The 16,567-nt window shown below is 18.8% G+C and overlaps 1 protein-coding gene and 1 pseudogene across 1 annotated transcript; both read right to left on the bottom strand.

The window, feature by feature from the left end:
* Positions 1 to 8,374: 8,374 nt before the first annotated feature.
* Positions 8,375 to 11,646, bottom strand: LOC128951565 (L-sorbose 1-dehydrogenase-like; annotated as a pseudogene).
* On the bottom strand, positions 11,646 to 15,705 carry LOC128951564 (glucose-6-phosphate exchanger SLC37A4-like; the record flags this gene model as incomplete). Its single annotated transcript, XM_054296811.1, has 4 exons — positions 11,646 to 11,687; positions 13,024 to 13,124; positions 14,087 to 15,079; positions 15,582 to 15,705. Coding segments are annotated over 4 exons (1,260 nt in total), but the record flags the coding sequence as incomplete, so codon positions are not given.
* Positions 15,706 to 16,567: the final 862 nt, after the last annotated feature.

Here is a 16,567-nt window from a genome sequence, read left to right as displayed (position 1 = left end):
ATTAGTTTCAATTTATAGTAACATTAAGTTTAATAATTATATAAATAATACAAATTTCCTATTTTCTAAACTTTTAAATTATTTTATTAAATTTCAATATTAATTTATCAAATTTATTTGTATTAATATTTGTATTTAAAAAAAACTTTTATAGTATATAAATATATAGTTATATATTTTAAGCAAACAGATAATAATTATAAAATTAAAATATGAATAATATTATTATTACTAAAACTTAAATATGAAATAAATTATATATGATTAATTTAATTTAACTATTTATAGAAATAAATATACTGTATATGAATATTATTTTTTTATAACTTAATAAAAATAAAATATTTGTTTAAACTATACATAACTTTAATCTTTAAAATTTTTTCAATTAATTATTTAATATTACTAGTAATTAGTATTTTATGTAATAATTTAATGTAAGTATTAAAACTTTTTATTTTATTTACTATATCTAAAGTAATCTTATAGATAAAAAAAAGTATTAAAATCATATATTTAAAAATATAGATATTTACTAATTAAAAAATATATTATTTATTTAGTATATATATATGTTATAGATATATTACCTTGATTATTTAGATTCATCAATATATTGGTTACAAGTAGTGACGGTTTGATTAGTTGTTTAACATTAAGCGGCCGACTATCCAATGGACATGTTTGCCGATAGCGTATGTTTTGGCCATTATTTTCAGAGCCGATACTACTATTTAGCCAACTAGTGATACAATCTCTACAATACAAGTGTCGACAGCACGGAGTCTGGACTACTGGTTGGCGGCAAATGTCGTAACATATGCCGCACAATAGGTCGGCAAACATTTCGTCTAATAATATGTCTATTGTTGTCAATCGGCGCCCCCGACAACTGGTTAGGCTATTATTATTATTATTATTATTATTATTATTATTATTGATATTATCAGTCATGTCTAGTCCTCAACAACAACAAAACAAATTTGAAATTTATATTCAAATTTAATTAAATAATAATAATTATTATTATTATCAAATAAATTATTTTATAGATATAAATTTTGTAATATCATTATACCTGTATATATATAAATATTTTTATAATAATGAAAATTGTTGCTGATATTTATAGTCAAAAAATATTTATTAGTTAAAAGTTAAAGTAAAAGTCTTAAAAGATTATCTATAGAAAATTTTAAGTGATAAATATAAACTTATTTTGAATATTTTTTTATTTAAATATCTGTTTAGTATTAAGGTTAATGTCCTAATTAAACAATGCAAAAATATAGTTAACTGTTTAATATATACAGTATATATAAATACCTTATATATAAATATAAATTTAAAGGTATATTTACATAGTATAAAATTATATATAAAATTATAATCCAATTATTGATTAAATGTATTATAGATTGTGTACACTGTTATCATATATATACTAATACATTGTATATATATATATATATATCCTGATTAGTAATTAATAAATTATAATTTGATAAATTAATAGTTTAACTATATAAATAAATAAATAATTATTATAAATATATATATATATATTTACTGTAAGTTAAGTACTGTTTTTAATACGTTAATCGTTATTATTGTTCAAATGTTAGAGACCGGTAGTCAACAAAATTGTTTATTTATATAAAAAAAAGTTTTAACAAATTAGATGAGAAAAAATCCATTTATCATATCAAATGTTTGACAAGTTATTAAAAAAAAACAAAATTATCTGAATTTAAATTGTTTTATTTAAAAATATATAATAAGTAAATAATTGTTTGTTAAATATTATGCAATTAGTCTATAATATAGTTAAGTAATAGAAATGAAAAAAAGAGAGAAGCAATAGTTAAAATCAATTAAATAATAACAAATAATTTATGAAAATAAAAATTTATTTTCTTTTTTGGTTAATTTTTGTTGTAGTTTTTATTATTTAAATATTAAAATTAATTGTATTATTATTATAAATTGAAATGAAATGTTAATAAAATTAATGTTAATTAAAAATAATCTATAATTTAAATATTTTCATTTATTAGTTACAGTTATTATGATATGAATTATGAATATTTTTTTTAAAATTTTTAAGCAATTGTTTAATAAAATTAAAATAAACATAAATTTTTAATAATGTCTCTGTATATGAGGTCTAAAGTAAATATATGTAATCTAAATATTAATATCTAATTAGTTATAAATTTACAGTTTTATATATTAGTTTTAGTAACTAAATTATTGTATCTGTTATTACAGTATAATTAAGCCAATTAATTAAATAATTATAATAATATTATTAAAATAAAAATTAGCATTAGTTTTATATACAATTTTCAGTATTATTTATAATTTATAAAATTTAATATTTTAAAATTTGATTTTTTTCTATTATCTATTAAAATTATGAATTATTAACATAATTTTATATATCAAGTACTATATGTTAAGTAAACCTAAATATTATCATATCTATTAAAAAAAATATTTTTGTTTTTAAATTGATTTGAAAACATAAACTGTAATCTAAACATATTTTTTTGTAATATAATTTTTAATGGATTAATTAAATTATTAATATTACTACTATGTAGTTTATTGTTTTTTATTCATAATGTTAATAATGAATAGTTTATAATAGCTATGGCTTAATAAAATTAAAATAAACAAAAAATATTTATATTAATATAGGTCCATTTTGTGATGCTAATATTATAAAAAATATATATTTATTTAGTATTAATATCTAGTTTGTTATAAATTTACAGTTTTATATTAGTTTTTAATAACTAAACTAATGTATCATAACTGTTATGATTTATAACTAAGTCTATCATTTAAAGATTATATAATATATTAAATAATTATATAAGTTAATTATACAACTAATTAATAATATTTATATTATAATAAATATTTTATATATTATCAAAAATTAACTAAATAGTATTTATAGTTAAATAAATGTAAATTAATAATATTTAAGTTATTTCATATTTATTTAGCTAATTAATTTTATTGTTTAGTGTATTTGAACTTTAATTAATTTTTTTCTAGTTTGAAATCTATTTAGAAATTAAGTATTTTTTTTATTAATAAAAATATTTTTTTTATATAAATTATTTAATATTATAATTGACTTTTTCAATAATATTTTTAATGTGTTTGATAGATATTAGCTAATATTATTGTTAATATTGTTTTATATTAATAAATAATAAATCTAATTTGTGTATTTAATAATTAATTTATATTTATTAATTAAATTATTGCGTGTGTATAACAATTATTTTTTATTTAATATTAATTTTATTAGAAATAATTTATACTATTATTAAATTGAAACGAGATTGGATATTATTTTTAATATAAATAGTTTATAATTTAATAATAATTATATAAATTTATTCTTTGAAAATTTAGTTAAACATGCAGTTTATGATTATTACATACAATAAAATATAAAATATTAAATTTAATACATAATAATAATTTTATTTTAAAAAACCATTTATTATTTTACTTTATTGAAGCAATGATTAACCATAGATAGTATAATCATAAATAAAATAATTATTTATAGACAACATAATAATATTTTCAATTATTTGGAAAATATTATTAAAAAAATACAAATAAATAATATTTAATAACATTTTATGCATATATGTGTGATTTAATTTATCATGGTACTTTTTACATAAATTATTTATAATAATAATTAATTAAAATTTCTAAATATAAGTTCTATCACAAATAATTTTCATAAAATATTTTATATTTTATTAATTGAATTATAACGTAAATAAATTAATATAATGTTGAAACAATTTTTTACTACAATTTTTTTCATAAATACTAAATTCATTTCTATATTTAGTATAAAAATTGCAAAATAAATAAATAATTATTATATTATTATTATTATTAAAATAAAAGTTAGAATTTAGTCTTTAATTCTGATATATTTATCATATATTTATTGTAATTATTTTTGTAAATATCTACTAATAAAATATATAATTTAACATAAAATTTAAATAAATTATAATTATATAAAAAATTATTTTTTTTTAATTTAATATAATTAAATAGTTGTGTTAACTATTATTATGTTAAGTTATTAAACTATAGTTATATATTGCATATATTTTTTAATTAAAATTTGTAAAATATGATATCTATAATCTATAAATATTATCAAAAATTATTTGATTTTATTATCAATTATTATTTCAATTTATTTTATAAAAAATCTGTTGAAAACAAATCACATAACAGTATTGAATACATAATATTTTTAACATTTTTCATAAATATTATTAAATATTTTGTATTAATTACTACAAATAATATATATATACATCTAATTTTCTATGATATGGCCTATTTTATGGGCAATTTATATCAATATAATTTAATTATATTTTTGATGGCTGGACTATATTTTAGTTATCTATATAAAAAATTTCATTTATCACGTGACCAAACCTGGTATCAACTAATTGATGCAATTACTGTACAAATGGATACCAAACAATTGATACCAAATTTACCAATTGATACAAATCAGTTGATTAAAATAAAAAAAATTTTTAAATTTATTTTCAAAATTGAATTTTTATTTACAACAATTTTTAGTAAGTTATCGTACATTTAAAAAAAATTAAATAAATAATATATTCAATAAATAAATCTATCAATAATTTTAATTACAGATAATTATTTTTTTGTATTTAATTATGTTTTTTTTAATTTTTTTTCTATTAAATAGTTATTGCAATAACAATAATGTGGTTTTCAATAATCTATAAATACTATTCATTTAAATTGTTTTTGTTGTCAATTGTTTGGCAATTGTTACAAATGATACCGTTTTATGTACTATTAATCGACTGTTTTATTGGCAATTCATCGCTAGTTTCAATCACATATTTATCATTAATTTTAATTAATAAAATCAATTCATCGATACAACTGATTAATAAACAGCAACTAACTTATAATATAAAAATATACAAATCATTTATTAATTTATTTCTGGAAAATCATAATAGTTTTTGTCGACTACTAAATGATTATAATAAACAAATTACAAAATTTTATTTACTATTTCTATTGACATTAATGCCAATCAGTTTACTAATCATACATCAAGTATTATTTGAATCGTTAGTCTCGCAAATTAAATTAGTTTATTTGATTTGTATTGTAAGTCTATTGAGTGTTGTATTTATTATGCAATTTTGTTTTGCAAAACTATCGGTTAATATTCATCGTAATTGTCTATTATTATACCAAATTCAATGGCAAATCAATGGTTTATCGTTTCAATCGATACGATTCAAACTGAAACTAATGACATATTTTGAACGACTATCAAGTGATCGTAAAATTGGTATAACATTAGGACCCTATTGTAATGCATTGACAATGACATTGTTTTATCAGGTTTATCAATCAATTTTAATTATTAAGATATATATATAATATATTTATGAAAAAAAAAAAATATTTTTTAACAATTTAAATTTATTAATAAAAATTAACAACTAATTTGTTTGTTTGTTTGTAATTAGATTATTGTAAAATATTGTCGCTATTATCTATTGGTCTATAAGTTTGCCGAAAAAAGTCAACACAAAACACAATGATTTCATTTTATTGATTAATATATTGATTATAATTAAATAACTTTATTTTATTTATTTTAATTATATGAATTTTGATACTATTTTGAATGTAAAACTTTATATATTAATACTAAAATAAACTAATAAACTTTAAGCTTATAATTTATACATTGTATTAATTTAACAAATAATTTAAATTTAAATGGTTAACTAGAAAAAAATATAATAATTAAACTGTAAAAAACATAAACAATTAAACTTTTATTTTAGCATTAACTAGATATTAATATATTGTTTGTAATAATTTAAAGAAAAAACAGTAATTGTTTTTAATTTTATGTTTATTTTTAAAAATGTCAAGCCATAAAAAGTTTTTAAAAAAATTATTTTACAATTAGACTATCAAAAAAAAAACTGTAAAATATTTACTGCAAAATGATTTTAGTAATTATAGATTTATATTTTATATTTATCTAGTTAAAAATTCAATTAAAATCTCATAAATGTTATATTTATACAAATTTTATTTTATGTTTTTTTATTTAACAGCAAATTATTAAAATTATAAATAGTTTAATTAAAAGTTTATATATTTTTTAATTAAACAATAATTATATATTTTTCAAATTTTTTTTATTAATATTAAAATCAAACTCAAAACTGTAAATAATTTTTTATAGCTATAAGTTTAAATATGATACAAAATAGTTATATTATTATTAATTTCACAGAGATTTTGTTATAAACTATTTATTTTTAGTTTATTTTTAACATAAATTAGTTATAATACTAGTTATAATAAAAAAAATAATATTTGTTTTTTAAATAAATATTTTGTATTTTTTACAAAAATTACAATTAATAATTTTATTGAAAAACTGTAAACTAATATTAATGCAAAATAATTAACTTTAATAATTATTTTATTTGTGTTAATAAACGATCACAAAAAATACGTATTATTTTTGTTTTGTTATCGACAATAATATAATTGAAAGTAATTTCAAATGTTTTTTTATTTTATGAAAAAAAATCTATAATACTATTATAATTAATAAGTTACATCATTGGTTACATTATAATAAATGTGAATAATAAACACAATTTTGAAACCAATTACAATAATTTGTGATAAATTTTAGTTAATTCAATAGCTAGATATAAAATTTATATTTAACTGTTTTACTAAATTTATTTAAAAATAGTATATAATATTTATATATTTACATAAATTTAATAAACAGTAGTCTATTAATAAAAAAATAATTTTATTTAATTTATTAAATTTTTAAACTAATTATTAGTTGATACATAATGACAATATATATTCAAATTTTAATTTTTTTATCGAAATAACAAACTATAAATTTAAAACTAAAATTGATATATTTTATAGTTTGTAAAAGTAATTTAAATTAGAAATATAATTAATTTTATAATAATTACTGTATTTAATATTAAATAGATAGTAATTTTTAAAAAATAAAATTTATATTTATCTGTTTGACTAAATATATGTAAAACATTATATAATATTTATATAAATTTAATTTAACAGTAATTTATTATAAAAAACTAATTTTATTAAATTTTTAAACTACTTATTAGCTGACAATATATATATTATAATATTAATTTTTATTTGTAAATAACAAAATATAAATTTAAAACTAAAACTAATATCTAATATTAACATATAATTTCATAAACTGTATAAAAACAATTTGTTTTTATTTAATATTAAAATTTAGATTTATAATTATTAGAAATGGGAGTATGAAAAAAAACAAATTTTGTTTTTTTGGTGAAAATCGCTATATATATAAAACATTAAATTTGTTTTAAGTTACAGTTTATAAGTTAATTAAATTTAATTATTTAATAAATTAAAAATTAAAGCTTATTATTATAACCTTTATATTTAATTAAATAATCAAGTTTATAAATATATATATATATATATTAAGTTGTTAATTTTTTTTATTGAATTATATTTTAAAAATAAATTTATATATTTAATATCATATTAACACATAATTTCAAAAACTGTATAAATATAATTTGTTTAATTTAATATAATAATTTAGATTTATAATAATTGCAAATAGTCAGAAGATAACTGTTTGTTATATTAATTTTTTAATATTAAAAAATTAATATATAATATATTATAATATTAATTTCTATATGTAAATTAACAAAATATAAATTTAAAACTAAAACTATTATTTAATATTAATATATATATAATTTCATAAACTGTATAAAAACAATTTGTTTTTATTTAATATTATAATTTAGATTTATAATTATTGCAAATAGTTTCGAGACGAATCAAGTAGTAGTTATATTAATTAATTATTAATTAATTAGTAAAATAGTTAATAATTATAAATACACTTGGATCTATTACTATCATGAAATATATTAATTTACAATAAAAATTTTCAGTAATAAAAACTAAAATAAACTATAAAATAGTAAACTGATAAACAAACAAAAAAATGTTTGTCAATCAATATTTTAAATATATAATAATGTTAGTTAAAATTAATAATTTTGTTATCATTTGAAAAAAATATATTTTTATATCAATACGTTTAACACTTACAGATCAATATTGTAATTATTAAAATAAATAAATAAATGTTTAACTAAATTATTAAATATTATTACTTTTTTAATAACTAATAATAAACTATACTTTTTATATATAAATTTATGGAATATATATATATATATATAAATATTTTTTTATCTATTTAATCAATTAAATAAAAAATGGTTGTCCTCTTTGACCATTTCGGCACACTTTTCGGCGACCATAAAAGTGGCTGAATTTATGTTAGCATTGGGTATATTGGGAAACACCGATGCGTCGCATACACGCAATCTATTGAGACCTTTAACACGTAACCGGGGGTCGACTACTACTGTATCATCATTTTGGGGATCACCCATACGTACGGTACAGCAGTCATGATATATGGTAGTCGTTAGCTGTCGTATATGGCAACGGATATATGTATCGCAATTATACAGATAGCTTGAATGAGGACAGGCCTGACAGCCGGGTATGGGACGTATTGGCAACAAGTATTGGGCCAACGATGACCGTTCCCCGAGATATAATGCAAACCGTACGGACTCAACAAATTCGTCCATATCTACCGGATGGGTAAGTAGTCGGGGATCGATTACGGGTGCATCAAACGGATTGGTGGATCGTAGATATACCCGACCCTGACTACGGGGTAATTGATGAAAAGCTAACAATGAAATAAAATACCGATTGGCGTACGGTTTCAGATAGTCTAACCATTGGTTACTATTTGAATATAATTGTGCCGTCAACTGGGCGTCAATAGTTGATTGGTATAATAGATGCAAATCTATTGCCAGATTTGGCCAATTTTTATCCACCCGTCGATTGTTATACCGTCGACTATTAAAATAGGTCATAGAGCCGTAGAATTGGCTTAACGGTCCCGAACCGTTAGTCAGCCATTGGTCAAGATTGGCAACCGTTAGTCCGTTAGTGATATTATTATTTTGTTGTCGACGACTGGTTGTCACTAATGATGAGTCGTTTTTTATAATATACAACCGGAATTCGGTTTGCGGATGATTTTTTATGCCATAGCCGACCGGCAAATCGGCCAACACTGGCATAGAGTGTTGACGTAAATGATTGGCGGGTCCTATGCCCGACAGCATAGGTAGTTGTGGACTATTTATGGCACCTGTAATATACATTAATATATATATACAGTATATATATATATAAAAGTGATAAAAGTTAAGTGTTTATCATGATAACTTTTTCATTTAATTATTAGACATCATTTATGGCACATATAACATTTGAAAATATACTTATTACTATTATAATATAATTATTATCATTATTAATTTATCAATGTCAATTATAAATTGCTAATTTTAATTATTTTGTACTAGTTTATGTGTATGTTTTAATTTTATCCAGAATATTTACATAAATTAAAATAAAAATATTATTTTTTTTAGTATTTGTAACTTTTATCACTGATATATACAGTTAATTTTATATCTAATATCTAGATAAATCTATTTAATTATTAAAACTACTTGGGGTGGTCACATATTACGTTCGCACTTGAGTGAATGAGGGCGGTTGGGGGTTGGTTGGCCAAAGCGAACTTTTGCAAACATAGGGGAGGAAGGGGGGGGTCTAGATTTCTTAAAAAGTGCGAACGTAATATGTGAATTTATTATTATTATTTTTAATTAATTAATTAATTAATTAATTATTAATAATAAATATATGTATAGCAACATACCTGATCACAAAATAATCTCATTTTTCGCTTTTGCAACATATGTGACACCATTTCTTACATATTCGACACCAGTAGCTGTTAGACCATTAAATAACAGTCGAATAACCCGAGAATAGACACTAATAGCCAGATTAGGTTTACGTCGGCCTTCGAGATAGGAGTTTGAGGAACTGGATCGCCGACCACTACTGGCCATAATAAACGATTGACTAATAGCTACACCTAATTGTTTGGGACCATTAATATCAGTGGTTGTGCTCGTAGTCGTAACTCGTTGTTGGCCTGGATAAGCAATTTGATAATAGGATCCGGTTGAGTCCATGTACTAATTTGAACTGGGCCATCACGACTATGCCAATCAGGATTGTCCCCGACCAGTTTACTGTCGGTATTGTTTTCCCATTTCATAAAATATGGCCGAACATCCTGCCAACCCCAACCCTGGGCACCATATTTATCAGCCCAGCTATCGTAGTCTCTAGGGTTACCCCTATTGAACACCAATGCATTGGTTGATGAACTACCTCCCAGTCCATAGCCTCTGAAAAAAAGAAAATAAAAAATTAAATAAATTATTTTTTTTAAATAATAATAATTACTAGTGCATCAAAAAATATTTATTTAAAAAAAAGTTGAAAATATTCTCAATAAAAATATTTACTAAAAACTACTAAAAAAAATATTTACATAAAATATTTATTTATTTTAAAAAATATTTATATATTTAATCAATTTGTAATTTATTCCTATCTCTATTAAAAATTAAAATTAATAATAATAATGATAATTGTATTACAAATTGATATCATATTTTTACAGTTTTAAGTTATAATAATATTTAATTGTATTCACTAAAAACATAAAATATTTAATTTAAATGTTTCTTATTTATTTATCATCAAAATATATATTATATTTAATTAAATAGTTATTTTATTTAATTAATTAAATATATTTTGATGCACTAATAATTACTTAACAATCACATAATTAATATCATATAATTAATATTAAATAAATAAAAATTATTTTATTAAATTTATTTATTTTTTTCATATACCTGTGCTCCTGTCATATATTTAATCAATTTGTAATTTATTCCCATCTCTATTAAAATTTACAATTAATTATAATAATGATAACTGTATTACAAATTGATATCATATTTTTACAGTTTTAAGTTATAATAATATTTAATTTAAATATTTCTTATTTATTTATCATCAAAATATGTATTATATTTAAATTAAGTATTTTTTAACTAATTAATTAAATATATTTTGATGGGCACTAATAGTTACATAACAATCACATAATTAATATCATATAATTAATATTAAATAAATAAAAATTATTTTATTAAACTTATTTATTTTATTCATATACCTGTGCTCTGGTATGATCTGATTTTTCCAGCCCATGCCAACCGATTGCCTAACATTAGTATAATTCCAATTCCATTGGCCATTGTTTATAGAGTAGGCCAGTGCCGGTATGTCTGCTTCTATACTACCCGGTCCGCCGGCTTCCAATAGTAATACTTGCCAATTATTGGACAGTTGGCTTAATCGGCCGGCAACTGTTGAACCGGCAGTTCCCGCGCCTATAACTATATAGTCGTATTGAGTTGTTTTAGGTGGTGGTCGGGCAGTAAATCTGTGACTATAGTCAAGACTAATCAGTGCCGCTTATAATAACTGCTATCACTTGCGATGGCAGACTAATAGACATATATTAATATATATATTATTAAATATAAATTAATAAAAATTTTCTAGAGTTATATTAATCAATTAAAATAAAAATAATTTTTATTTTTAAAATCATATATAATATTATTTTATTAAAAAAAAAAATACAAAAAACTAATTTGCTGATTTTTTGTTATAATATTATATATATATATGCATTAATTATTTGTTAAACAAATTTTTTTACAAAAAAAAATCATTTATAAGTTAATTAAATTTAAATTAACAGTAATTATGTTTTTTTTTAAATTTGCAATTTTAACTAATTATGACATTTTAACTTATTTTGTTGTTAAAACGTACTGTAAATACAATGAAATTACTGTAATTATGTTTAAAAAAGCATTTGTTTTATTTTTATAATTATGACCCACAAAAATTAATATTATCACATGTATATTTAATTATTTTATATTTTTAAAAATTTTTATTATATTCAGTTTAGTTATTAATAATATGATATATTTTAGACATATATACTCTATTAAAGTGTTAAATTTATTAACTTAACCTAATAATAGTAAATATGTAAAAAAAATAGTAAAAAAATATGTAATATTTAACTTTAAATTTTTTTAATATACAAATAGATATTATAAACTAAATAACAGATTTTTTTTTCTATATATATATAATAATTTAAGTTTAATAATATTGTTTATTATATAATATTACTAAATGACATGTCATTATAATTATATTTTATAATTTAAAATAAATCAATAGTCATCAAATGATATTAAAAATTTTGTTATTAACATTTTTTAAAAAAAAATATTAGTATATTTTGATATATATAATAAATTTTTCATTTCATTGTAATTACAAAATATAATAATTATATATATTATGTGTTTTTTATCTAATGTATAAACTTTTTTTTTGTACTAATTATTTTGTGTTAATTATTTTGTTATATTTTATTATAACTCACATTAAATTATTTATGATAAATTTTATTTAATTAAATACTAATATTAAAAACAAATTTTTTAGATTTTTATTAAAAAAACTGTAAAAATCTTTAGTTATACAAAAATTCTATAACTATTGACTTTAATTTAATAAATTTTGATAACTATAAAATACAATACACAACTTAAAAAATTTTAAATAATTTACAAATTATAAAATAAATATCTAACTAACAAATTATAGTTTACAAATTTTATTTAACAAATAAATTTTTTGGTAAAATATTAAAATTAAAACTTTTTTGTTATTTTTTAAAAATAAAATATTAGTTAAATTCAGTTAATTTATTTTAATTTTTTGTTTTATATTACTAACTAAAATAATTAATACAATTGCTGCTAAACATAACAATTCAATTGATACAAACACTGTATGCCAACCATAATTGTCGGCCACTGTACTCATGGGTAGTCCAGTAAATATACCGCCAACTATTAATATATTACAATATAAATTAAAAATAAAATTAATAATAATAATAATAGTTATATTTTAATAAATATTAATTAAATCCAAAAAATAGTTAATAATAAAATACCATTTTTTAAATACAATTAAAATCTATGTTTACTCAATTACAAACATGTTATATATCAGTACTATAAATAAAATATTTTAAATTATATTAATTACAGTTTTATTAAAAATAAAATTAATAATCTTTCATATTAAAATTTAACTTGGTAATTTTTTCTGATAAAAATTATTCAACAACAACAAAAATGTAATAAAGTAATAGTTTTTAATTTTGAATATTAAAATTTTGTAAAAATTTATAGTAAACTTAAATCTTAGTTATTTTTTGAAATAATAATAATAAAAATTAAACTAATTTTTTTTTTTTTAAATAATATATTTCTATATTAATTAATTATTGATTACAAAACATTACTGTCAAACAAAAAAAAATGATTTGAATTTAACTCTATATATTAAATTATATTATAAAAATATTTTTTAATTTTTTAGATTATAAATTTTATACAGTTTTATTGTAAATACTAATTATGATTTTAATCCAAGTAATTAATAGTAATTGTAGTTAATTAGTAGTAATAAAAAATTTGTAAAAAAAACTAAACTTTAAATATAGTATATTTATAAATACTGTAATAATAATATATTGAATAGTAAACTATTTTAAAAATATATATTGATATAAAATAAATTGTAAAATAAATCTTTTGGCAATTATCCATCTATTCAATTAAATAAATATAATATAATATATTAACTATAATATTTTTAATTTTTAATTTTACAGTTTTTATATTAATATTAATAATTGTTTTTATTTTAAAAAAATCTAAGTAATTAATAGTAATTAGTAGTAAATTATTAGTAATAAAAATATAATAATATATTTAAAAAAAAATTATATTAAATATATTACCAAAGCTAGACATCGTTACAATTGACGAGTAAAACCCGGACATATGTTTCGGTCCCAATTCGGTGGCCATAACCGACAGGTTGACTACATTTCCCGAAATTGAGACACCGGTCAACAGTGCCGTCACTATCTGTAGTGTATTACTTGATTGTGAATCCATTGTATAGCACAACACGTGTAATACCCATGCATTCAATGCAAACAATACTATATTGACTGGCAATCGGGCTCTGGGTCTGCCATCATATGGACTACTATCAGCTACCTGTGCTGATGCTGACTGTCGTTGAACTAGTATATCACTACATTTACCAGCCAATAGTTTGCCACCAATTGAACCCAGGCCAATTAAACTGATAAATGAACTAGCTGACATAGGGGTAAACTGTAGCTGACGGGTCAGGTATAGTCCTATCCAATCGCTTATGGCTATACGGGATAAGCCTTCAATAAAACTAAGTGTTAGGGTTAACAATATAATGGGCGATATGAGTGTATAGTTGCCCGGTTGCCCTTTTTTGGTGTCGTCACCATCATGTTTTTTATCATTATTACTAACTGTATCTTGGTGATAATTAATCAGGAAATAACTTAGTGCACCCACACCTACAGTCAAACAGGTACTGAACAATATATACGATCGCCAACCATACGAATCGGTAATGGCCGCAGCTATTACTGTACTGGCTATCTGTGCTACGTTTATCGATATCAATACTACGGCCCAGTTAGTTGCAAACCGGGTGGGCGTACTGTTTGATTGGGTAACTTGGAGTATGGGTGGCAATGCCAGACCCTGGCCTATACCGTTGACAAACCATAACAGTGTATATACGGATGCACTGACCGGTAATTGGCCGATTAGGCCAGTAGTTAGCGAACATAGAATGAATGACCATGTTAGAAGGGAACGGGATGCTAGTCTATGGCTGTAAATGCCGGCCAAAAATGTTGTCAATGCCAACGATATTGTTTGGGCACTTGATATTGTACCTAGGTAAACAAAATAAAATAAATAATTAATGTATAAATAATAATTTTTAAAAATAGTTATAATTGAATTAAATATAGTTTAATTATAATTAAATTATTAATAATAAACACTTTAATTTATCAGTTTTATTATTTTTAAAAAATAAATAATTGTTTTTTTAATATAATATACTGATAATATAAAAATAATTAAATTTAAAATATTATTTAAAAAAAATTAATGCAACAAAAAATATATTTTTATAAATTATTTTTATTTTAAAAATGTTATTTAACTTTATGACTTTATGGCTATAACTTATATATTTTTAATAATAACAAATTAATAATATAAATTTTTATAAAAAAAAATAATTTACAGTTACAAAATATATATAATATTTAAATTAAATTATTAACAAATTATATATATATATATATAAATGTTAATAAATTATATATCAATAAATAAAAATTATATTAAATTTATATTTAGAAAATAATTTAATAATAATAATAATACCAGCATTTTGTTGTGTTAAGCCATCATTAATTAATTCAGCAAATATTTGTGTAACACATTTACGATTGAAAAATATAGCAAAATAAACACAAAATATCAAAACTAAATTACGTGTCGCATAATTATTATTATTATTATTAATATTACTTTTATTATTATTAGTATTAATATTACTTTTATTATTATAAGTATTAATATTATTAACTTTTTGTTTAGCCATATTAGTTATAAAATAATTTTTAAATAATAAATAATTTGTTTTCAATTTTATAATTTTATAACTAATTGTTTACTATATATACTGTACATATAATGTGCTATTTTATAAAAAAAATTTTTTCACATATATACAGTATTTTTAAAACAAATAATGTATGTCATGTTATAAATGCACTTATCATCTATCAGTATAAATGACCTTGGTTGCGCTTAAAATAATACTAATAAAATAAAATATATTGTTTATATTACATGACATTTTATTTAATTGCTATCAATTTTAGTTAATATTTAATTTAAAATAATAATTTTTATTTATGTAATATTTAAGACAGTTAAAAATAAAATAATTTTTTAAAACTGTAATAATTTTGACATCACATAGAAAATTTTATTAATTTAGTTTTGGTTAGCATACAAATCATTAATTAATTTTGCTATTAGATACTGTATAATATAAAAAATAAAATAAATTATTTTCTAAAAATATTTGATATTATAATTATAAATTTAATTAGTGTTAGAATTAATAATTATAATATTTAGTTTATAATTTCAATAATTTCATTTTATATTATTTATTTGATAACTTTTAGTTTAAAAATTAATTTTTTGTTATAACTTGATTTTATATTAATTTATTATTTTTAAAAAAAAAATATCTTTAAGTAGTTTTTTATAATTTATTTTTTAAATAAAAATTAATTTTTTAATGTACAGGAATATTACAATATTTATATTATTAATATTATTATTGAATTAAATGT

This window comes from Oppia nitens, unplaced genomic scaffold (genome assembly GCF_028296485.1).
Source record: "Oppia nitens isolate AA-2021 unplaced genomic scaffold, nextdenovo-longstitch-racon4-pilon3 scaffold1_pilon_pilon_pilon, whole genome shotgun sequence".
NCBI classification, from domain to species: Eukaryota; Metazoa; Arthropoda; class Arachnida; order Sarcoptiformes; family Oppiidae; genus Oppia; species Oppia nitens.
The sequence above is the reverse complement of the archived record's forward strand: the minus strand, read 5'-3'. Positions and strand labels throughout refer to the sequence as shown.